At 40.4% G+C, this 24,898-nt stretch overlaps 1 protein-coding gene across 9 annotated transcripts in view; it reads right to left on the reverse strand.

Moving 5' to 3' along the window:
* r3hdm2 (R3H domain containing 2) overlaps positions 1–24,898 on the reverse strand; it is a 37,780-nt gene that overhangs the window by 9,964 nt on the left and 2,918 nt on the right. For 3 of the 9 annotated variants that reach the window (XM_028405906.1, XM_028405909.1, XM_028405904.1), the window contains exons 3-16: positions 11,338–11,489; positions 10,719–10,878; positions 10,358–10,579; positions 9,387–9,428; positions 8,369–8,455; positions 8,132–8,255; positions 7,436–7,514; positions 6,978–7,037; positions 6,408–6,548; positions 5,832–5,940; positions 4,575–4,670; positions 4,347–4,396; positions 3,664–3,717; positions 310–545 (exon numbers count right to left, since the gene is read on the reverse strand). In XM_028405906.1, the coding sequence (XP_028261707.1) occupies positions 310–545; positions 3,664–3,717; positions 4,347–4,396; positions 4,575–4,670; positions 5,832–5,940; positions 6,408–6,548; positions 6,978–7,037; positions 7,436–7,514; positions 8,132–8,255; positions 8,369–8,455; positions 9,387–9,428; positions 10,358–10,516 (1,237 nt within the window). In that variant the 5' untranslated portion in view covers positions 10,517–10,579; positions 10,719–10,878; positions 11,338–11,489. The remainder of the gene's footprint in view (positions 1–309; positions 546–3,663; positions 3,718–4,346; positions 4,397–4,574; positions 4,671–5,831; positions 5,941–6,407; positions 6,549–6,977; positions 7,038–7,435; positions 7,515–8,131; positions 8,256–8,368; positions 8,456–9,386; positions 9,429–10,357; positions 10,580–10,718; positions 10,879–11,337; positions 11,490–24,898) is intronic. The other 6 variants (XM_028405910.1, XM_028405905.1, XM_028405912.1 and 3 more) reach the window with 3 other exon arrangements.

The following is a 24,898-nucleotide window of genomic DNA, read 5'->3' on the forward strand; positions in this document are numbered from 1 at the left end:
AAAAAACTCTTGCATATAACTTTGACCAACAGTCTAGAATCAACATCTTGCAAAACACATTAAATGCAGCAAGTGTGAACCCCTTCTGTCAGATATCATTGAACGGGTGGCAGATCTCTCAATGACATTCACAATTACATTTTAAATTAGCTTTAGTTTCTATTGCCAATCTGAGCATTTTGCTTATGTATAATGGCAGAATAAAACAAACGTCTTTATGCTTCACTGAAGCAAAATAGTTGCCTGTGTTAGCCTTTGATATCTCCTCGTATCTCCTCGTTTCTCTTCAATTTTCTCCTCTACCCTTACCAGAGCGAGAGCCTTTGCAGCTTCCCTGGGAGCCTTTGTTGCTGCCAAGGCTATCCCCCCTGGTAAGGATGGAGATACCAGAGAAGCTGCTGGCCTTAGTGACAGGTGGCCGGAGGGTGCGGTTGGAGCTGTCTGAGTCGGTGCTGCTCCAGGGCCGTGGCTCCAGGCACTTCATGTCACTGTCTGTGCTGCTTTGACGACTGCTAGACGCCCGGCTGGAGCTCTCGCGGTTCCCTCTGAGAAACGGAGAGAATAGGCAAGAAGAGAGAGAGAAAAATAAATGAAATGAAGAGGACAAAATGGAACCATGTAATGGGGGAAGTGATAAAAACAGGTATAGTGAAAGATGTGCAAATTAGAGAGAGAACAGTGGAAGAATAGAAAGACAGAGGAGATAGGCAAAAATGTATAAGTGAAGGGTGAGGAATATGTTAAAAAAAAGATAATGTGCCATTGTATTTGAAGGCATGTAGGTGGAGACAGAAATAAAAAAGATAGTATAAAGAATAGGACAGAGGGGGAGAGCAGAAAAGCAGTGTGAAGTCATTAACAGCAGGAGAGGACACACACACTTTAATAGGGTTTTAGGATGGGGCATTCGACACAGATGCATTTTGACTGGTTTTGGGTAACCACAATACAAACTCAGGCAACATACCACCCGAAGATATCATCTACAATTGTAAATATACAACCACAAACACACACACACACTCACACACACAAACCCATCCACAAACAAAAACACACACATGCAGGGAATAGATGCTTCAAACAACACCAGGGTGTAAGAGGATATCACAGTGACACAAGATGAGACAAATGTCAGTGAACTCAACACACATGTTGTCCAAGACTGCAGACACCATATACATTGAGGACTCACTGAATGCAAACATATCTGTCACACATTTAAATACATAAAACAGTAACACATGCACTTAAAACACATTGTATTAATAGACAACAAGGAAAACAGGAACAAGACACATGTCCCTTTTAATTAAACCAGATGTACATTAACATGTGTACACTAAGAGCAGATGTACGTCAACACTCAGACTCACACACTATTTACAAAAATAACTACTTGCTACCACTGGTTCACCACTATGATTCTTTAAACTATATTGCTGTATACACACTCATTGTGGTGTTGTGGTGCTGTCAACCTGGGTAAGGGCAGCTGCCAAGAAAACCAAGTGTTAACCACCACTCTTAGGAAACCCCTCCATCACAAGTGACTGGTTGGGCCTGCCACTGACACGTCAGCATTAGGAATAATCTATTTTATCATATTTTAACTAAAAAAAAGTTTTTATTAAAATAAAAAATATGTCTGCTGCTGTATAAAAAAGTAATAGAAAGTCTTGCAGGTGAGCCTACGACTGCGCTGATGATAGCAGAGACAAAGAGAATGGCCTTGTCGGCTGTAAAAAAGAGTCTTTTTTCATTCTGAGTGCTGGAGGAAGGATATGAACAGTATGTCATACACGAGAACAAGATTTAAACAAATTTAAAATATGTCCAATTGTAGGAGTCTCTATGATGAAAACAGGGATGTGGTAAGGGTTGTAAAACCCTAGTAATAGCGAGTAGTGTTTAAAAGGTGGCTGTGGCTCATAAATGTTTCACAGAGACTGTAATTAATGGAGGTTCTATTTTGAGGCCTCTCGCTGCGCAGCCTATTTTAGGGAAGGGTGGGTACTCTGACATTCTCTGTACAGGCAACCGCACACTTGTTCGCTTTGCTCTGCAGACAAAGATGAGAGCAGGATGAGCAGGAGAGGAAAGAGAAGGAGGGATTCTGCTGTTGATCACATGCTATTTCATCTCCACTCTCTTCTTACAACATCGGCATCATATATACAAGCAGGGGAAGATAGGCTGCTGTCGTTGGGCATATTGGAGCGCTGTTTTTTTCTGACAGTGGTAGGTTAACAACATGTATCTTGTAAAAACATTACATAAAGATAACGTAACATGTACCAAATCTGTATGTTGGACATGGGTTAAAACAAAAATACGATGGAAAAATCTAAGTAATAAATCATAAATCTCCAGACACTACAGATAAGCGAAAAAATGTTGGCTACCCATTTCATATTATTTATGATGGTTCAGGTATTACCAGAAGAAATTATAATCAATTGGATTAAATTATAGCATTTATTACTGAACAGTCAGATCTTTTTAGTTGGTCTTTAAATATGTGTAGCGTACACCTTAACAGGAAAAATCTTAAAAAGAAAAATCTATTTTACAAATAGATAGATATTTTTTCAAAAACAATTTCTTTGCCACAGCAACAACTAAGAAACCATAATTGACTCCAATATCAGTTCATCGACTATACGGCTGATCTGTGTTTACATAGATCAGAAAGGACATGACAGATGATTGAGAGGAAAATAACACATGTTTAGCAATGAAATGAAAATGGACGTTGTTCTCATTGTGCTTACATCTTTAAAGATGTGAGGAGTGTGAATAATATCATTTTCCAAAGATTTTCAGAGGTTGCAGTGAGGTAACTACAGCATGATGGTAACGCCTGAAACAAACCTGCTGTAAACACTGTTTTTAGTTCTTGCTACTTCTGACCATGCCTGTTCCATAAGGATAGGGATGTAATATTTCAGTAAAAAAGTAAGCAAAAATGTGAAAGAAATTCAGGAGCACTCTGGGTTAAATAAGTTGCTGCTAACATTTAACTGTGGTATATGTATATTTGGTGGATGGTCTGTTTTTCAGTTTTGCTAGTTTGAAAAAAAAATCAAGCATAAATATGTCAACATGCATTCTTGGAATGTATGTTGAACATTTTTGTGATATGTAATAAACCAAACAATTGCTTATTTGATAAAACGAGTATACTAATAAATAAAATAAACTTCGCTGAAGCCCCTTTGCATTCAGATACTGACACTGAAATACAGCCGTATGTTCACTGTCAGTTCAGCAGCACTACCACTGTTAATTGTTTTTGTATATTACTATGCAACAGTTAACACACTATGAGTTACTTACTATGCAACATGCTAACAAAAACTGTAAAACTAGGTCAACCACAAAACAAACAGGTTACTGTGAAAGAGATGCAGTTACTTCAGGTAAAACGTAGTTGGACGGTGAATGAGTGGGAAGGTAAGTAAGTCAATCAGTCCTCGGTGAAACCACAAAGCAGCCATGCATGGGCCTTGGGAAGCCCCACGGTGCAGTGCTGGAATAGCCATTAATCAGCCGACTACGCCAAGCAAAGATAATTACCACCACAAGTCACCACTATCATCAACAAACCACTTTCAAAAATGGGCATGGCAACACAAAAGTCAGTCAGCAGCAGCCCAATACCTAAAGATCTGCCGCCTCTTTTGAGAGCTAGAGCAGTAGCCCTCAGTGGAAAGTCTGTTGGGGTTAACATTAGGAGAAAATGCTAGGGTTACAGGACTGGATTGCACAGGTGAGGGTTTAGAGAAGGATGAGGCAAAGAGGGGTGGGAGGCAGAGGTAGGCAACAAAGTAGAACTTTCACCCCTGAGAAGAAAAATGCACGCACGGCAGAAACTTGAGTGTTGAAAAGCCCACGCTTCCCTTTCTCTCTCTCTCAGCAAATAATGTCCTAATCTTTCAGCCTCAACGGCCAGGGTGCTTAGAGATGGGGGCTACTTGTAAGTGCTGTGTGAGCCAACTTGTTCCTAGATTTAAAAAAAAAAAAGTTTACTACACACATATCTATCTCAAAAACAGCCCACCTCTGAAGCTTAGTCTCAGCAATAGGTCTTATTAAAAAAGGATCATCATATCTGATACAGAAGAGAAAATTTAGCATATATTGATCATATCAAATTAATATAAGACCAGCTTTGCCAGAGAGGTCAAATTTGTGAGGTTAATTTTGGTGTCTATGGTTCTATAGCCAACTATATTTCATAGTTGATACCTTAGAAACAGACTGTATATTGATGAGGGGGGTGTCAGGTATGGAGTGTCATGTATTAAATACACTGAGGACATCAGGTGGATGAATCATCTTACCTGTTATCATTGATGTATCCATTCTGAGAGGACTGCAAAAAAAAGGACACCTGCACATTATGAAATGATTCAGTCTTCCAGCAGTACACAAGACCAAGATTTTGAGCACATTCACTTTTTAAGTCACTGTAAATTCACTGTGATTAGCATCAGACGGAGTTCACTTCACATACTGACTTCTCACTAATAAGGCTACATTGTTAATTTGCTGCCCTGTCCAATACTTACTTCTCGGGCAAAGATCCGGTCTCGTACCCGCTGATATTCTTCCTCTCGCTCTTCAATGGACTTGCTACGCCGCCCGTCCTGCAGCGGCACACGGATCTAACATTTGGGAAGAATAGGAAAAAAGCTTACAATAGCAAACATCTTATATAAATACTTATACATGTAAAGCACACTTTGGGCAACCTGCTGTGATGGAAAGAGACGATTCTCATGATAGCAACAACGAACACAAGGAAGAGCAGATGCCTGTTGTCAAAACAAGACAGCAGAACGGAAACCGAGTGTTTTGAGGGGTGGAATCAGCGTGGGAAGTTTTAACACCACGAACGTGAGAACACAGAATCGTACAAAGCATTATGACAAATTTGTACAAGCATTAGGTGCCAAAGAAAAGTGTCATAGCTTCAAACAAACACTGCTGTGGCAAAAAAAGCAGTGTGAAACTTGGTTTAGACACCAAACCAAACAAAGTTGATTAATCTTCATGATGATCACACAGTTTCTGTGGTTGATAAGCTAGACTTTTAAAGCATAATTAAACACCTCAGGAAATTATCTTCATTGCATAAATGTTAAAATACTGTGGCTGGGACTGTTATAGACAAGATAGAAGATTAACTATGTGGCTTTTGTCCCTGTGTTTCTACAGTGTTTATCCACAATTTAACAAAAGGAAGCATTAGATGTCCACTCAGCAGATACCAAAAACATGTGTGGTTGGACCAGGGGTGGAAATGTAAATGTAATGGTTTGCAGTTGTCTAAAAAAAAGGTAGCTGTTCCCTGTTTATTATATCAACCCAAAATCTTAAAGACAGTTAAAAACTTCAGTTTTAAAAATTTCAGGTCTACTGAAATCAGTGAACTTTCACACCTACCTGCCAGTTGTATCACTATAATACAGAGAAAACACTGATCAAAACACATTGACAAATCTAATTATACTGTTCTACCGCCCCACATCTAGATACCTAAACAGTATGTGGTCCCACACAAAGGTAATGTACAGCCTTATGTCACCAAACGTCTTGTCTGCAAAAGTAACACCAGTGGGTTCTAATGACCATAGAAGCAACATGCTGCAGCATGTAGAAGGTTAATTAAGCCATCCTAAAAAAGCCAATTTTTAATCCACTGTCAGAAAAGATGGCAGGGCCCAAGTAAATAAATGATTAACACAATTGATGATTGTGGCTGCAAACGGATGAAATGAAATGGTGGATGGTTTTATTTCTGTTTAGTAAGAAATATAACTTACCTGATTATCATCTTTGTCCATGCTAGCATCATCTCTCTTAAGGATGAATTTCTTCTGGAAGTCCATGTTACGTTCATCCTTGATGTGCTCAGAGAATCTTTGTTCAGGGCTATACAAAAAATAAACAAAAGACATGCTTTTAACACTAAATATTACTTAATACAATAATATACCACTAATGTAGAGGAGCAAAGCAAGCATTAAAACCAATACATTATATCCTCTGATGAACTCAATGACACTGGAGTTAATGAGTTTTCCCAAAAGATATAGTTTATATTATATATATATATATTATTTAGATTGTTGGTAGATTCAACCATTTCCGTTGTGCCGTTTTCACCGTGTTGCCACAGTAGCCTCAGTCATGTGGGTTTGTTATTGTGTGTTCCCTTGAGACAATTTACATTATCCATGCTGCCTTATTTATTAGCTTAGCATATAATAATTCATGCCACTCAAAATACTACAGTCTTGGCAGTTAATTGTTTGTTAATGTCCCATTATCTTTGCAATGAATAATATGGATTTCAGTTCTGAGTAACAGGACTAACAGAAGTTCAGGAATGCACTCACATGCGCGTGTTGCCCGTCTTGTTGATGATGACCGCCTTGCCTGTCTGATCCACGTTGTGGTCCATGCCAAAGTAGGCAGCCACACGGTGCAGCAGCATACGGTGATAAGACGTCATCTGAGGAAACTTCTTATACTGGTTACTGTAAGGAGGACATAACATAAAGCTATATTTTTTAATTTTCTGCTCAGTTTTATTATTAGCACAAGTTTATTTATGTACAAATGGTGCTGTGGTTTTACATCATATTTACAGTAAACAGTAATGACCCAGTTATGGTATTAAAGTAACTTATGTAGTATCTTTTATTACCTTGTTTTGCACAAGAATTACTTCACAGTGCCCCAAAGCAATTCATATCATAATGATTATATTTAATACTTTTGCCAATACAGAAAAACAGTCATAACTAAAAATACTGTCAGCCTAAACTTGCCCTGTAACAAATAAATAAAATTAACTACAGCTGGATATATTTATCTTATTACTTCAGCAATGTATAAATAATAAGAAATCGATGTAGAGGGGCTAAATTGACAAACAATTTAGTGTTACGAAGACCATGGCTTACTTGTCATCATTAATGAACTCCAGGATATCTTGTTCTAGTTTGAGCAGCATCATTCGATCCCTGGTGGGCCGAAGGGGGGAAGAGAGCGTGGGAGACAGATCAGAAGAAGGGGAGTGAGTCGGTGACTAAAGTACTGTGATCAAACTGCCACTGTGCCCGTACGATGAGATACTTTCAAACTTTTCTAATGCAGATAAAAACTCAGTCTGCATTTTTATTTGGAAGCATTCATCTCATTGTTTTTTGGAATACAAGATAACCTTTATCAAATCAATCAATTTCAACAGGTTGTTGGTCATATCAAAAATGTACCATTCATCTACAACATTTGCTCCAGTTTATTGACACTTTTACAGTTTGCTGGAACAAAAACCAGCTTGTCTAAAGAAAATGTATATTAGATATATTAGTTTTTATTACAACCATGTTTATATCAGTGTCAGAAGGAAATGCCATACCTGGGATTGTTTTTCAGTGTGTTGACCAGAAACTCGTGAACATCGATGCCCGTGGAGTCAGTGTATTCCTGACTAGAGTCTGTCAAAAAAAGAAGAAAAGTAAATACCCAGGTGAGAGACAGAGAGAGAAATGTTAAGCATAGAAAGATTGTGGCACTTTACTAAAGTGTATGAGAGACAGAAAGTGCTGGAATGATGCTAAGCATAGCTTCTAAAAGGGCATGCTATCACATCTGCAGCAACAGTCCAGGTTATTCAGTTAGGGTAAAAAGCAGAAGCCAAAAGCATGAGATGCCGGTTATCTGTCCCTCTATGCTTCCACACGCACACAAACACACTCTTCAGGGTATCATTTTCCACTGTTTTCCACTACAGCAGACAGTTGGGCTGGCCATTTCATCTCTGCAACTCTCGGTCTAATGAAACCAGAGGGCCTCTGCAGACGGTATGCGTGAGTAAGGTAGGTAATTAAAAAAGAGGGGAGGGATCCTATTATCTTTCAGGAAAATTAGTTTGGATACTGTGTAGATATCACATTTACATGTGATACTCATGACACGACAAATCCTATTTTAACAATACAACACAGTTGTATTAGTGTGGAGCTTTTGGAAACTTGTGTAGGATTACTCATGATACCAAAACTAATGTTGGTGCCACATAACAATTTCAACCTCCAAATCAGCGTGACCTTACCACGTGATAACATCTTTCGGGGAGTCTTGTCCTTCTTCTCCTTCTCTTCATTTTCATACTCATCCTTTGAGGACTTTTCCTCCTCTTTGTCTGACGGACAGCTGATGTGAAGCTGGATGATGTCCTTAAAAATAAACAGAATGTTGTATAAATGTTTTGTTTAGTCTGTTGCTAATCCTTTAAAAACATGGAGGTTATGGTAACTGCAGATAATGGACTTAGATAACAGAAAAATACCGAGTCCGGAGGTCCATCTGTGGAGAATGGGCCGGACGACTCTTCACACACTGCCAGACTCCGTACCAGCTTCAGTTTGGCATTAGACTGAAACAGAACCAAACACAAACTGGTTGTTGAGCACAGAACTTTATAATTTAAAACAAGCAACTTTTGTGGACAATATCCTACATTACATTTCATATTTTGACACAAAATGCTCTCAGTTTAACTCGATAAGTACACTGTTTTGTGTTGTACCTCATAAAGTTCCACTGTTCCTTTGTTTTTATAGCATAAACAGCAGCTTAAATGTCTCAAGCCTTTGTAAGAGGATAAAGCTTATATATAAGAACTGTGCTATAGAGAACACACAAAGCTTTAATACAACATAGCTGATAAGGCTACTTTGTAGTTTATGTGCTAAAACTAAGTTGCAACAAATCAGATCCAACTTCAAGAAAAATGCTAAGTGCAATTTGATCTAATCTCTTTTACAAAGGTATTACGAGTTAAACCAGGCACATCACACTCGAAAACTACTCCAGTGACAAGGGTGAACTCACAAGCAAGTATGACTAAGCACTGCACAGACATCAACACAGACAAACCGGGGGGCCTAAAAGCTTGAGGTTAAAGAACCAATCATACAGGTTCACAGTTGTGTACGACTGCTCATTGCTCAGTAGGCAGTCTTTCCATTTAACATACAGACACAGTTCAAGATGTGCAGTTCTGATAACAAAGATGTGCATATAGTTAATGTGTTGCAAGAGTTTTGACCTCTCTATACTGAGGTCACTGTAATGCACCTGCTTTTAACCCTCTCATCGGCTTTAAGATTTTAAGCCAATGATAAAAGGAAGGTGGCGTGTCGTGGCAGAGAGGATTAGAATGTTATTCATGGAAGGTCATCTAATACAACAATGCAGCAAGGGTGTTGTTTCAAGGTGCAGGATTATAATTTGCGTGACTTACTACGTAATTACCTTTCTAAAACTAATAAATAAAAAAAATAGAACAGTGACAAGTCATTTACCTTGGCCCTTTTCCTTCCATGGCTGTGGTTAGGAGCTCGCTTCTGCAAGGAAAAAGGTTGTTTCATTAATTTAAGCAAAGGCTCATTATTCATATTAAACAGATAAAATTATTTCTAATACATGTGTATATATGAGACAGATTAAGTGCAGATCCTGTTTTTATACTTGTATTATGTAAGCTTAACTACCACTGAAAGTTTGATGAATGTAAAAGATTGAAATGGCATGAGGGTAATCAGAAGTTCCCTGTAGTGCCTGCAGTTAGGAGATAGAATTCTTCTTTGTTTGCAAATTTATTTCTGTGTCAATGTTGTGGAGTGATAATTAGAAGGTATTAAAAAATAAAATTTGAAACCTTGCAAAAAGTGAAAGCAACGTACACAGATGCACACAGGGAAGTGAGAGGCGTACACAAAGGTAAGCAGTAGGCCTAAATAACAGGAGCCAATTTATCATATTATTTGTTTGGAAAAAACAATGGAGGAAAAAAGGCAAAATCAGTAGCCCTTCGCTTTATAGAGGCCATTGCATCCCTCACCAGCCAGCAAAAGCTGTATCTGTGGCAAAAACATTTTTGGCAGCTAAGGAAGAAACTGTTGTTGTTTACAGTGTTCCAATAAATATGATTATGTAGAATTCAGTACTGACAACTTTCCTTTCTCTCCTAATTTTTGACCTCTGCACAAGCCTTGTTACCCACAACACACACACAACGTGAGAGCACAAAAAATTTTCGGAATGACTTATTTGACTTAAAGATGACAAATCTGTTTTTCTACGTGCAACAAAATATTCAACAAACCTTCTGAAATGTGGAACTGTTATAATATTAGTCGGCCTTCAAATGTAATATTAGAGCATCTTTAAAAGGAGGAGAGACATTTTAACTGCAAGCCTGGAAATCCCTTTTTTTATTCAATAAGAATTAAAAAAAATTCCTACTTGCAATATTACTGTAACATCCTCCTACCTGTGTATCCTGTGGAGAGCTATCGTCAGGCTCAAGGCCCTCTCCTGTCCCTTCTTTGGTACCCTGTGGTTGAGGGGAGGTCTTGCCTCGACTGCAGGGCTCAATAAGTGGCCCACTCTCTCCCTCCTGCTGGATGTCTGTTGTCAGGCTCACTGACATCTTCTTAGGGGAGGGGGAGAGGGTGGGAATGGGGAGGGGGTTGGGTGGAAGACCCACTAGTGGCTGGGGGGGGGGAAAGGATACAGAGATAAGAGAGCTTGCAGAAAGGGTGCAAACTTTTGACAACAAATGACTAAAAAGGAAAGAGAGAGAGAAAGACATGCAGTTTATGTGTATGAACGTGTACTTCAGCATCATCTACCTGTAGGTGGTACCAGATCTGTGTTGGACTCAGAACAGTGAGCCTAGAGATGGTCCACGCAAAAAAAGATGAGGGGAAACCACTAAGGTAGTATACTGGGCTGGGCTGCAGCAGGGGGCGAAGCGCAGTCCATAGCAAGCCTTAGCCTTTGGGGGTGGGGCTGTGAGGAAACAATACATCAAAGAAAATAAATTACAAAACTATATGAACAATAAACTGACTTAAATTGAGGTTATTTCCAGCACTTTTCATGCTTTGCTAATTTCTAACAAAAGATACATTCAGAGTATCACCATCACTTAAACCAGCAAGGAGAACAATTTCAGCTTTAATTTAAATTTTATATATATTTTAAATATAAATATAATTTCTATTGCCTTTTGTGAATTCTTAAAGAAAACTGACTTTTGTAATCATTCTAAAAGTTGGTAAAAATGAACAGTATGACCAGAATAAGAAAAAGATATTACTACCATGTTTTAAGACATTTTAGTACAAGCTAGAGCTCTGTTTTTTTATATAAAAATCTGTTACAAAATGTACTGTTCAAAAACACATCTTTAGTTGTAGAAGTAGTAAGAAAAACAACATGCACACATGAAAAAAAATATATATTTACAGCAAACTGTAGAGGCAGCAGTTAGCCAGCCAGGCAAGGGGGATGGGCACACCAACAGGCCAGCCACCACCTCAGCGGTCCCTCTGGGGCCTCTCTCTCTCCTCTCCCTCCGACTTAGTGCAGCAGCATTGTCTGTCCTATAGTCAGGAGCCCTGAGCACCAAGAACAGGAGAGGAAGACACGGATGACGTCATGTTTCACACACCGAGTGACTCATCACTGCTGCTGCTGCTGCTGCCACTGCTGCTAATTCAAGCAGGGAGGGGGACAAAGCAGCTGAAAGCTCAGAGTGTTCTGGCAAACAGGTTTTATAAGACTTAGAAATAGATAATTTTCCCTAAATGCAAAATAGTTAAAATTATTTTACTTTGTCTGCACTTCAAATACACATCTATTTATGACTGAAAATGTGTTTTCTTATGGAGAGGAAAAGGTTATAAGGGTGTTTAATATTTTTACAATAATTTCATAAATTCCTTAACCAGCTATGACAACTTACTAGCTTTGGTTCAACACCATACACGCCCCAGGTTTGTGTTGTTTTAATTGTTTGTTAATTGCAGTAAAATAACCATAACATTATTTCCTTCATGCTATCAATAAAAAAAAATAGTAGTATACAATATAATTAGGTGCAAAATTCATACATGCATGTGCAATAATGAGATAACGCAAAGACAAATTTAAGCGTCAGAAATTTAACAGTTAGCATCTATGAATGCAGTAAGGGTGAGTGCCATTCATGCCTGTCCCTGCCTGTACCACTGTGCTGCGCTGTAGAGTAGATGAGATGAGTGAACCAATGAGGCAGGGATTCCCAGTGTGGGAAAGACCCAAGCAATGCAACTGCAAAGGCGTCATCATCAGCAGCAGCTGCAGCAGCATTACACCACACCATTGACCAGGACACGTACATGCCCCAACTCTGCTTACACCGACTTCCTATACAGCAACACAGAATGCAGCTACAATTGAATGTAGGCCTGACTTATTTCAATACAAGCTCCTCCTTTTGCAAAAAAATTGTGAATCAGATGTAGTGCTTATTGAATAAACCAGCTTTACCTAGTCTATCCACCTTTTCCTCTTATGTAGCTCAGCTCTCTCATCACCACACCCCCCAGCCTCCCTCTGTACACACATACACACACACACACCAGCCCACAGGGTTGCCAAGGAGATGGTAACGTCATTCTCAACTGCTGCCATTTGTGTTGAGTGAGTACCAGTGAGAAGGGAAGGCATAAGAATGATATTAAAAATAAATATGTGGATTGCAGTAAGCACAAACTGAGAGACATTGAAAGATAGCACAGGTACACAAAGAGTACACAGGTGAGGAAGAAAAAAAGGCAAGAGACAAAGATATGCTATTGCTAGAGGTTCCAATTTCTTCTGGGTTCCAGCAATCTTTGACTATGATAAAATAATGTGGATTTCCACTTATCCAGGAGATGGAATGTCAAGTAGTAAAAATTAGTAATGCTGAACTGAACTGAGCAGAACAGCATTCATATAAGTAAGAAAGCCTCTTCAAAAATGTTCCCCTTTTTATCTGCTACTTTCAGATAAATACCAATGACACTGTAAAGTACAAATATACTATACTATACTCCAATCAGACAGCTGGTAGGACTGAGCATGATAAAAATGAGAAACGGCAAAAGTTAAGGGAGGAGTGAAGAACTGGCCCGTCAAATCACAGTAAAAGCAAAGGGATCAAAAAACATAAATCCAATATATTTATAGTCATTTACAGTAAGGAATAGGGGCAGCTTTAAAATTACGCAATGCTTTCCTTGTCTCAATTTGTAGTAGGGATGCAGTCATCTTGATTCGAGAGTGGAGTCTACTTAATTATGCTTAATGCAAGTGCTGGCCAGTCTACTGTCCTGTAGTGACAGTAGAGGCGCTGAAGGTTCTGTCTGTGCAGAAAAGGCAAATAAAAGGTGCAAAGAGATTATGACATCATAATCTTTTAATTAAACAAACTGTCTTTTCTGTCAAGTCAAACCCAACTGCAACTTGGCTGAATAATTGGTACACTACCAAAAAACTCAGTAAGAGACTTTTGACAGTAACCATGTGTATCAAATAAGAGTACCAAACATAAACATCACATAGTTACAATTAGTATTGTCGCTGTATATTGTTGGAAGAACTATGTAGATCTACTTCTTTCCAAACGGTTTGCCACATTTTGCAAGTGAATCGTGGTAACTACCCTCCCATTCTGTTACTGCTACATCCCTATTCTTAGGTCGCAGCACAAGAACTACACTACATTGTGTTATAATATGGAATATACACAGACTGCAGACTCAACTACAATACCAGCAGCATCACTGCTCTCAGCCTGTTCTGTCCCAGTTCAGTCAGTGTGTTGGTGGGCCTGATGCTGACATCTCTCTGCCAACTGTCTGCATCATCACATGTGGCTGCAGATATGCAGCAGGGCAGCTGATTTACACAGGAGCTGGGCCAGTTACATCATATATAGAAAGATATCCACACCAAGCTGGCCTCTAATACCGTAAACTGACTGGTAAAAAAAGCAGGATAAGGACATGCTTTCACAATGCATTTATAAGATAATGGTGATAGCATTATATACAAAGTATAAACAGTCCACAGAGTATTAACCTCTAAAATCTACCACTTATGTTGTCTGGATCTTGCGCCCTTATAATGTTAATGCACCATTACAGTGTCAGGTGCCACTGTTGATTTATTTCTGTATGAGAAGAACATATATCACCAATGCTCATCAGCTGTCATAATTCAGAGCAGGGCACTCTGACCCACATCATGCACATTTCCGGGCCTTGCAGGCTTAAATGGGCTCTCCTGATGACAGGGATCCAGCTGAGACACACACTGCCCTGCCCACTGGGTCAGGTTACCTCATCGAAAACTGGGAATGGAAAGGAGGGAGCCCTCACTACAATGTGTGAGTGAGTTGGGCCAGGGAATGAAAACACAGAGGGAGAGCAATCTTCCTGGTCAACAAACCTGTGTATAAGTGTTTAAGTCAGACAGAATGCATATTACCACTTCAGACAGAAGACTAGCATGACTAAATATTTTGTACAAGTATGAGATCACTGTTAAATTTAGCTGCCCTGGGTCAAGCTAGGTCAGGGTCTGAGCAATAGTTAGCAGCAGGGTACACCAGAGAAATGAGAGGAATTCTAGAGTGTGGCAGTTTGTAAGAGAGCAGAGAGCCTATATCAAGTCTTTCTGCATAATCAGTCAGTCAAGGCATTTATTAATGTTTGACAAAATGACATCAAACAACCTGATACTGATAACTGTCCATCTTGTCATTGTCATTAAAAGCAGCCAGATAAAAAGGTGAACATAGAATGATAACTGCATTAATTTATGTGAGATTTATTAAAAGCTGCTAACTTTACAATTTAATAATGGAGAAGCCTGTAGCAAAATCTGCCTCTCCATTTTCTCTGCAGAGGATGAATGAAAGACGAAGGTGAATGGAAGTGGCGAATGCTGAAAACAGAAGTGAGCAAGCGCGTACAAACCCACAGACAGCAGTGGGAGAGACATACACAGGCAGCTCGACCCAATTCAGCTCCTCTGCATTCAGCTGCGCATCTCACCCATTTGACGTCAGAGAGAACCTATTTCACAAAAGCCAGCAAGGTTATGTCTTCACAGCGTGGAGGTTGATGTGTGTGTAGTAATGGTACTGTTTGTGCTAGCTCAGTGTCTGCACATATTATATGCCAGTAGCGCTCACAATATGTGCGTACCAGTGCCCGTCTGTGTCAGAGAGGATTCCCCTTTGCATTGGTTGCACAATTTCTCACAGGGAGGGAACGAGGGGGCTGGCAGAGCACTGGAGACTGTGTTGGACTAGTCCAAGCAGAATCTGTGCTTCACTTACAAAAAGCATAGATGAAGTATTGGCCTATACTCCAGAATACTCTTTTCTGTAATGATCTATATAAAAAAGATTAAGGTAGCTGTGTGGCTTAGAAAACAGGAGAACGGAAACCTTATCGACAAAAGCAAAAAAAAAAAAAACACAGAAATACCCTGGAGGCACCAAACACAGATGAAGGGAACATAAATGGTCAAATGCAGCGGAAGACAGGGTTTTTCCTTTTTCCATCTGTGTCTCGTTCTGTCCTTCTTTCTGCCACCCCCTCTCGTTTCTCTCTCAGTGTTATGAGGATACCCCTTCCTGCCTTCCACCCCCTCTACGTCAACCCCTCCCATCAATATCTCTCTCCATCCACCCACAACTAAATGTTAGTTCTCTCCCTCTCTTTTTCTTCCTCTTTTAATGTGTTTTCTTAAATTGTCAGACCTACTGCTGACGCCATCCTCCTCCACTAAGCCAACCCACTCAGTCCTGTGGGATGAGCTATGAGTCATTCTCTCCCTCCTTTCCTCCTCTCCCTCCCTGGTTACCTACCTACCTACGTACCTTTCTGGAGTGCTCTCTCTCTCTCTCTCTCTCTCTCTCTCACTGGTTATAAGCCATCTATCATCAAGGAGAAAGTGTGTATTGGAGACATGTTGACCAAGTTAGCGACAGCCCTTCTTTTGCATAATGAATGAATGGCAGTGGAGAAAGAGAGGGGATCCTAATCTTGGATGCATTTTTGATGAATGCAAGAGTATAGGAATGTGGGTGAATAGAGAGTAATATTGAATTCTATGTGGGCCAAAATTTAAGTAAATAAAAGTTGTTACATTTATAAATACAGAAAAGGCAAAATTAGCATTATTTTATAACACAGTCACATTTTTAGCTATATAATGCTTTTTACAGTCACAATTGTCTAGGCGCTTTACAGAAACCCAGAGCCTGGGAGAGGTGAAGGCAGGAACAAATATAATGTGAAGTTAACCAAACAGAAAAGCCCTGTTGGTAATTGTGAGGGCAAGGGAAAAAAATCTATTTGATCACAACAGTGAAATAATTATTATTTAGGTTATTTTGCCTACTATCCTGATGTAAACCCCAGAGGACAGAGCCACTGAGTGCTCAGTAACAAGCATGTCTCATTTATTTTTAATACAACAAAATTTTAGCTTTGGAAACGAGACAGTTCTCAACTTTTAGAGTGAATCACCTAACTCACAATCTTTAACCTTCTTGAGAGTTAGTAACACTTTTAAAAAAAATGAGATATTCCAATAAACTGATTTTTGTAGGGAAACCTTGTCTCCTACAGTATGGCAAGTAGATGCCTGCCTGCTACACTTAGCTAGAATAACTGTGTCAAAATGAAATTGGGTGGCAGCTCCTGCACTCTTTATAAACCTTATGTAATTCATCAGCTCCTTTTAGTGTGAGATGGGAGCAGCGGTAGAGGGTAGGGGGTAGAGATAGGAGAGAAAAAGAAGAGAGAAAAATGGAAGAGCTAGGGGTAGCTAGTGAGACAGGAAGAGAGGAAAAGTTCTCAATGATGAAACAATCTGCACTGTTAAGCGATTGGACCAGACTTCCACCAATGGGAGGACCAGCTCCATGGCAACAGGCTCTGTCACCAAGAGAAAAGCAGCCATATCCCTCAACACCCCCATATTTCTCTCTCATTTTCTCTCTCACGACCCCCTTCCTTTCCCCAATTACAAGGCCCAATGTATTTATCATTGGGCACTCGCATAAAGATAAATAAAGCAGCACACAGGCACACACAAATACACATCAGAATCATGGGTTACTTATAGCCTGAACAACACGGCTCACTTGCACAGACACAACAAAAGATTTCCGATGTACACACAAACTAGATGGGGGTTACAAAGTGATCAGAATGTGAGTCATTCATACAGACACAGTTATTTAAATGTGCAGATTGGTGATGACTTCCTTGTCTGACTGCAGACACTTCTATTGCACTCTGCTCTGATTAGGCCAGCGATTAAGTATCACGTCTGGTGGATCTGTACCTTGAACTAAACACACTGAGCTCACATACATGAAAAACAGACCTCAAGATAAGAATGTAGGCCCCAGCAGATAGAAAGTAACTGTCCTTCCCTCTCAAAGGCATTTTTTTTGTCGAATCTGAAGAAACTATACATGAGAGGGATTTATTTTGGAATGGACAAATGAACATCTGCAGGGCAGGCCTTAAACTCAATTCTCAAAAGATCATAATGTATTTTAAAGTCACGGTATATCATCCTAATCTGATAATATTTTCTTCAGTTTTGTCAACTTTACCATTCATTCTTTCAGTTCTGCACACATTGAAAACAAAATTCAAAGTAATCCATACAGCACTTCTCCTGCAGAGCTGTTCTTATCAGGACAGGGGCAATGGGGCAGTGTGAGCAAGAGAGGGAGAAGAAGAGAAAGAGCAGCAACAGAAGAAGCAGGAGTAGTAGTAGCAAAAGACAAGGAACAGCATTTATTTCCCAGTGCTTGTCCTGCCTGAATATCAAGTTTCAGTGCTATATTCTGATCATATAGAGTGGAGTAGGGTATGCACATCGCAGGATGTCTAAGTCACTGTGGCCACTACCTTTGGAGGCAGGCTTGATGTTTTTATCATCACTGTCCCTTCTTTGCACTCTCGGACTCTAGATGTGTCGAGTAATTTCATTCTCAGCTCCTGTGTATCTACATAGTGGACTGTCAATGTTTCTAGCTTAAGATGCATATTTTACAGTAGCACAAAACAAACTCTTAAACAGTGGAGTCCCAGGGTTAATCTTCTTCTTTCGTGTATCTACATTAGTCAAATACAATGAAGCAGCCAAATCACAGATCATATATTCTACAAGGGGGAAAGTTAAGAGGAAGCTCTCACTCAATGTAGGCAGTATGAATTCTGGAATATGGACATGCTTGGTAATGACACCATGTGTAGGCTGAATGCTGATTGGTTGAAAATTTGTCTTGTACATCTAAGTAATATTAAAAAATTCTGCAAGGCATCATTATGTGTCAATGCACATAACGCAACACTTTTGTTTTTGCTCCCATGTTTCATGAGATGGACTTGAAGATCTAAACTTCATTCCAGATACACAATATTACCATTCCTCTCAAACATTGTTCACAAATCTGTCTAAATGTGTGATAGTGAGCACTTCTGCTTTGCTGAGATAATCCATCCCACCTCACAGGTGTGCCACATCAAGATGCTGATCTGACATCATGATTAGTGCACAGGTGTACCTTGAACTGCCCACAATAAAAGGCCACCCTGAAATGTGCATTTTGTTTCTGCTTTATTGGCGGTCTGGGGACTCAGAACCAGTCAGTATCTGGTGTGACCACCATTTGCCTCATGCAGTGCAACACATCTTCTTCGCATAGAGTTTATCAGATTGTCTATTGTGGCCTGTGGAATGTTGGTCCACTCCTCTTCAATGGCTGTGCGAAGTTGCTGGATATTAGTGGGAACTGGTGCACGCTGTCGTATACGCCGGTCAAGCACATCCCAAACATGTTCAATGGGTGACATGTCCGGTGAGTATGCTGGCCATGCAAGAACTGGGACATTTTCAGCTTCCAAGAATTGTGTACAGATCCTTGCAACATGGGGCCGTGCATTATCTTGCTGAAACATGAGGTGATGTTCATGGATGTATGGCACAACAATGGGCCTCAGGATCTCATCACGGTATCTCTGTGCATTCAAAATGCCATCAATAAAATGCACCTGTGTTCTTCGTCCATAACAGATGCCTGCCCATACCATGACCCCACCACCACCATGGGCCACTCGATCCACAACATTGACATCAGCAAAGTGCTCTCCCACACGACGCCACACACGCTGTCTGCCATCTGCCCTGAACAATGCAAACCGAGATTCATCCGTGAAGAGAACACCTCTCCAACGTGCTAGACGCCATCGAATGTGAGCATTTGCCCACTCAAGTCTGTTACGGCGACGATCTGGAGTCAGGTTAAGACCCCGATGAGGACGACGAGCATGCAGTTGAGCTTCCCTGAGACGGTTTCTGACAGTTTGTGCAGAAATTGTTTGGTTATGCAAACCAATTGTTTCAGCAGCTGTCTGAGTGGCTGGTCTCAGACGATCTCGGAGGTGAACCTGCTGGATGTGGAGGTCCTGGGCTGGTGTGGTTACTCGTGGTCTGCGGTTGTGAGGCCGGTTGGATGTACTGCCATATTCTCTGAAACGCCTTTGGAGACGGCTTATGGTGGAGAAATGAACATTCAATGCACGAGCAACAGATCTGGTTGACATTCCTGCTGTCAGCATGCCAATTGCACGCTCCCTCAATGCTTGTGGCATCTGTGGCATTTTGCTGTGAGACAAAACTGCACATTTCAGGGTGGCCTTTTATTGTGGGCAGTTTGAGGTACACCTGTGCACTAATCATGATGTCAGATCAGCATCTTGATGTGGCACACCTGTGAGGTGGGATGGATTATCTCAGCAAAGCAGAAGTGCTCACTATCACACATTTAGACAGATTTGTGAACAATGTTTGAGAGGAATGGTAATATTGTGTATCTGGAATGAAGTTTAGATCTTCAAGTCCATCTCATGAAACATGGGAGCAAAAACAAAAGTGTTGCGTTTATATTTTTGTTGAGTGTATTTTAAAATTCACAAGGATAGCACTGCAGTTAACAGGGATATTTTGAATATTTAATTATGGGGTGAACTGTGCCTTTAAAAATGCATGTAGTAAGGGGAAGCAAGCACATGGTAACTTCACCATCTGCTTAGACATGGCAATCAAATCTATCACTTTACTCAGTAGCTGAAAGTGTGAACTTGAGTGGCACAAGGCTTTACTGTACTGTTCAGAGGCTTCCGTGTGTGCAATATTTATATAACCAATCACATACCTTGTAAAACTGCAGTAAATGTTAGATAACTTGACTCCTTTTCTAGCTGAATAAATCTACTATTATCACATTCTAATATGCTGCACACGCTGCATCTGGCTTAACATTTTCTGAATAGAAAATCCGACTAGATATGTAAAATAATTCACTGACCAACAACTGGATGTGTCCAGATGGTGACCCATGTCCTGTGATTACACAAAATCCCCTATCGCCACAACCACACTTAATGGCAGCTGGCTTTTTGGGCTACAATGCCACAACAGTGATGGAAGCTTGGGTTTTGCCAGCCAGTCTAACCCAAAAAATCAGGCATCTAGCCAATCAACCTGCCACTCTCTCTGTTGGGCTAGTGCAAAGTGTGGTCTCTTACAACATGGCTTGTGCACTCAAGAATCGCCTACAGGAATTCAACACTGCCCAACATTAAGACATACTCCCAGCCAACATCCAGCAAACCAGCACTCTGTGTACCATCAAGTACCCTTCTTCAACTCCTCTTCAACGTCTTCTTCATTCGCCAAGCTAATAGCCAGCTAAATATCAAATCTCATAGGCCAGTCACACAGGCCAGGCTCTCAAAACCAGACACACAATGAAACAAAATCTCTCCATTATAAACCAGATAATATCACTAGTGTCCATCAACACACAACAACACACGACAGTAAGTCAGCACATATGGGCTCTGTCTTATGCATTACAACTGGCATTAGAGAACTGCAATGTTTCAACAATGATGACACTGTGCTAAAATAGAAAGCCAGTGGTATGATGACAGGCCTGCTGCTGGCTGGAAGAGTTAGACACAAAAAGACAGGCATACTGAAATCCCTTTGACAAGAACTGAACAAATCTATTATACCGCAAACACAGTTGTGTACATGCTAATTTAGTCAACTTTCGCAGAATAAAAATGCATATTTCCTCCACGCACTTCCATAAATCCTCACCCAGCCCTTCTGAAAGTGCTTAGGTAAATTTAGCTCCTCTTCTACTTGAAATGTGTTGCTGTTGTTAAATTCACAGAGTTCTCTACTCACTTATTTCATGTGTGAAAGAAAGTGAATATGACACTGGCAACACTGCAGGCCCAGCACAGATTAGAAGGTAGTGTTAATTAGAGAAACTGCACATGGCAGCGAGTCCCCTGATCACGTAGCAGACCTGACAGTGGTGGCAGGTCAGCAGAGCGCTGTGCAATGCCATCTGTTTACCTGCAGAAGCCAACCACTCCCCTATACCTCTGACTGCCCAAAGATAGCACTTTAGAGGTCCCTGCCTTCTTCTAGTTTTATTTGCCTCCCTCAGATACTTAGATCATTACCAAAGCTTTCAAATTATGTTATGAAACAAACATTTCTTAAAGTAACTCCAGTTCAGAGTTTTGTAGACATTGGCCCCTGCTAGCTACCTTCACAAAACGGTGAAAAAAAAGGTTAGAATAGACTTCCTCGTGCCCCTTCAGCTGTCCCTATGTCATCTTGCTTGAGGAAGGGGCTATTGGGCTAACGTGCAGAATAACAGGCAAAAGCAAGAAAACAACCGCATCTCTAGTATTAGGACACCAAATGGTCAGCTTTTAAATTGGGGTTCCTGTGTTCCTCTTTTGTATGTCTAACTAACGAGAAGGATAAAATCATCAAATCATTGTCATTTTAAGAACAGTGAGATAGTTGAACTAGGGTGGTCACACTGATGCATAAACAACATGCACACATGTACATCATGAGGCAGACATTACATAAACACGTCATATCCAGTACAAGACAGATCTGGGCCAAGAGGGAAAAAAGAATAAAAGGAGAAAGTGATGAGGAGGATTTGTGAGCCTAATTTCCAAGGCTATAACTAACAAAACACAGTGAATGAAAGGGAAAAGGTCTTTTAAACCCAAAACAGTGCTCAGGCCATGAGGATGGCTTGCTATTTATAGCAGCAGATTTTTTATTCAGGAGGGCTCTGCCGTTGTGCTTTCTCTCACGCTCGCGCTGCATCGCTCTCACCTCTTCTCTTTTCTCTCTGTTCCTGCACAGTGTGCTCCACAAATAAATGGGCAAAACACTGACATATGCAGGTACAAATGTAAACTGCATTTAGAGAATTTCATTGGCATCTCTCATTTCATGTGCAAATGAATAGTAATAATCATCACCCATTGCTGCACTTACATGTTGAAAGGGGCAGCTAGAACAACTTTAGGGTATCTGCATGCCTTATGTAAGCCCATAGGTTGTCCCTTTTCCCTGCAACCCTCCTTTCCATCCTCAGTATGACAGCGTTTCAGAGTACCGCCTACTTCTGAGTGACTCTCCACCCCACCAGGCCACCTCCACCCTCCACCCTCCCACACAAGGACAGTGAAAGGGAATTCCTCATTACCTCAGCATTTGCCTCACCAAAAGAGTTTTTTTTGTATGCGCCTCTAAGAATATATATTAATATAAGCTGACTGCCACGCACAAACACTATCAGAGTAACCACATACAATGGCATCTGACAGCCGGTAATATGTCCCAATCTATGCAAAACCAGTCAAGACTATCTTTCCAGCTTCGCCATAGTAATGAAACAAGGCACACTTATACAAGTAGAAATGGTATGCAAGGTATGAAAAGCTATCTTCCAATATATAATTTCTGCACTGCTACTGAGGTATAATTAAAGAAATTGCTTCAGGACCTTTACAAAGAGCAATAATGAAATATGTCATGATAAGATGTACTTATAACAGCAGCAATGGCAGCATGTTAAGCCATAACTACAGCTAAAGAAGCGACAGCTCACGTACAAATTACTAACACCCACTGACAGAGACACACACATACACACAGCACATCCTTACAGTATTTAGAGTTCAGCTCTGTGGATCTCCAGCCAAGTTGGATCAGGTGTCTCACAGATAAAAGCACATTATCGCCGGAGAATCAGCAGCGGAAGCGGCACAAATTCAAAACAAGCCTGACATTATTTTTATGTCGCCAATAAGTATAAATGAATGAATTCCATTTCCTGCAGCATGTAAACAGTGGAGTGGTAGGTCTGTCACTCCCCTCAGCTCATTCTTCGTCTTCACGCATGCCGTTTTACTTCCTGCCTGTAGGTACTATCATACTTTTGAATGCCCACTTTCTTTTTCTGAATGAAGCACAAGCGCATCAGTGAAACAGTAAACCTTGCTTGCTAGGCTGGCTCCCTCTCTCTACTCTTATGCCATCATGCGCACTGTTTGCACCGCTCCCTTCTCCTCCAACCCTCCCTTCCGTGTGGATTCTCTCTCTCTTACATATCTCGTTTGCTCCCTGCCTCTGTGAAACAATATAATTGCAATGACAGCCAAACCAAGGCGTGCAAGAAGCCCAGCTGTTTAAAGGGCTGCTTGGATAAGCTAGTATGTCGGTTGATACAACAGCAGGACTCTAATGAAACCTCACAATAAATAGATTTATTCTTTCACAGTTAGGAGTTAAGGACTGGTATTTTACCCTTGTTCTGTAACACATAATCCAGACACACGCCTTTCTTCACTCTCCATTTTAAGGCTATATCTGAAGTTATTATCAGTAGTCTGAGTCTGGACAACCTGACTGAGCTTAAAAGTACTGACAGCTGCTGGCGAAATAGGACTGCTGCAATGGTCAAATTAAAAAATATAAAGTGGGGATATTGAAGGGAGGACAGCAGAAGGGAAAATAATGAAACCTGCTCATTAACAAGGAAAAACCTTAATCCCACAAGGCAACATATTTCCATGTTCTCCCTGCAGCCCCTTACTGCAAATGGTAGCTGAGAGATGCAGTAGAGAAGAGGCAGTCAAAAGTTCAGCATCAAAGGAAACATCAACAGGGAACTAATTGTAAGGCGGTAGGCTTTTCTGTCACATAGAGGTTCTTTCCTTGTATTGCCAGCATATGTCTAAACCTTACTTGGTGAAGTTTATATAGGAAAAATGTGTAGTTAGGTTAAGACTAGTTAGGTTATGCCCCAACCTAATATTACATTTAAGCAGCTCTGATGCATTCTGTTCAATTAATTCAATCAAGTATTTTGGCTGCAACTGTAACCACAAACTTTGATAATAACCAAGACAATCTTTGGTGTACCAGTTAACCTAATTAATGCTGATAATTAGGGGTGAATATCTTGTGTACAACAACTATAAAACAACTGAACCAGGTATTTTGACACTTCTCAGCAAAGTTTGGACACTGCAGCAGAACACATTGCTGCCCTATTTTCCAGCATTAACACAAACCCAGATACTGTGACACTGTGTACTAACCATTCAGGTATCACAGTAAAACTAAACATGAACTTGGAATTCATTTTCAAGAGTCACCATATGGTTCCAGCCACCTTTCAAAGGCATATCCCTTTTATCAAAATTGCTGAACTGGACATTCAACCATAGTGACCCATAGTGGCTGCCCAATCAGCACATGGGCTTGCAAATAATAGAATTATATTATTTACAATAAGAGCCTACAATGAAAAACAGCCCACACCCATACAGTGATTGCAGTGAATTCTTCTAGTTTTTCATAGTTTGCAAAACACTTTAACCTTACTTAGAGATGGTAAGACAAGAAACCAAGTAATGACTGCAATCCTAGCATGGCCTTGGAAAAAGGTTTGTCTCAGCTTGGCCACATGACTAGGGATAAGGAGGATGGCATGTACTAATGCCACCTAATGCCTCAAAACAAGTCCAGCCGCTTCAACTGCACTTAAGCAGCCAGGTAGCTT

This window comes from Parambassis ranga, chromosome 5, assembly GCF_900634625.1.
Source record: "Parambassis ranga chromosome 5, fParRan2.1, whole genome shotgun sequence".
NCBI lineage: Eukaryota > Metazoa > Chordata > Actinopteri > Ambassidae > Parambassis > Parambassis ranga.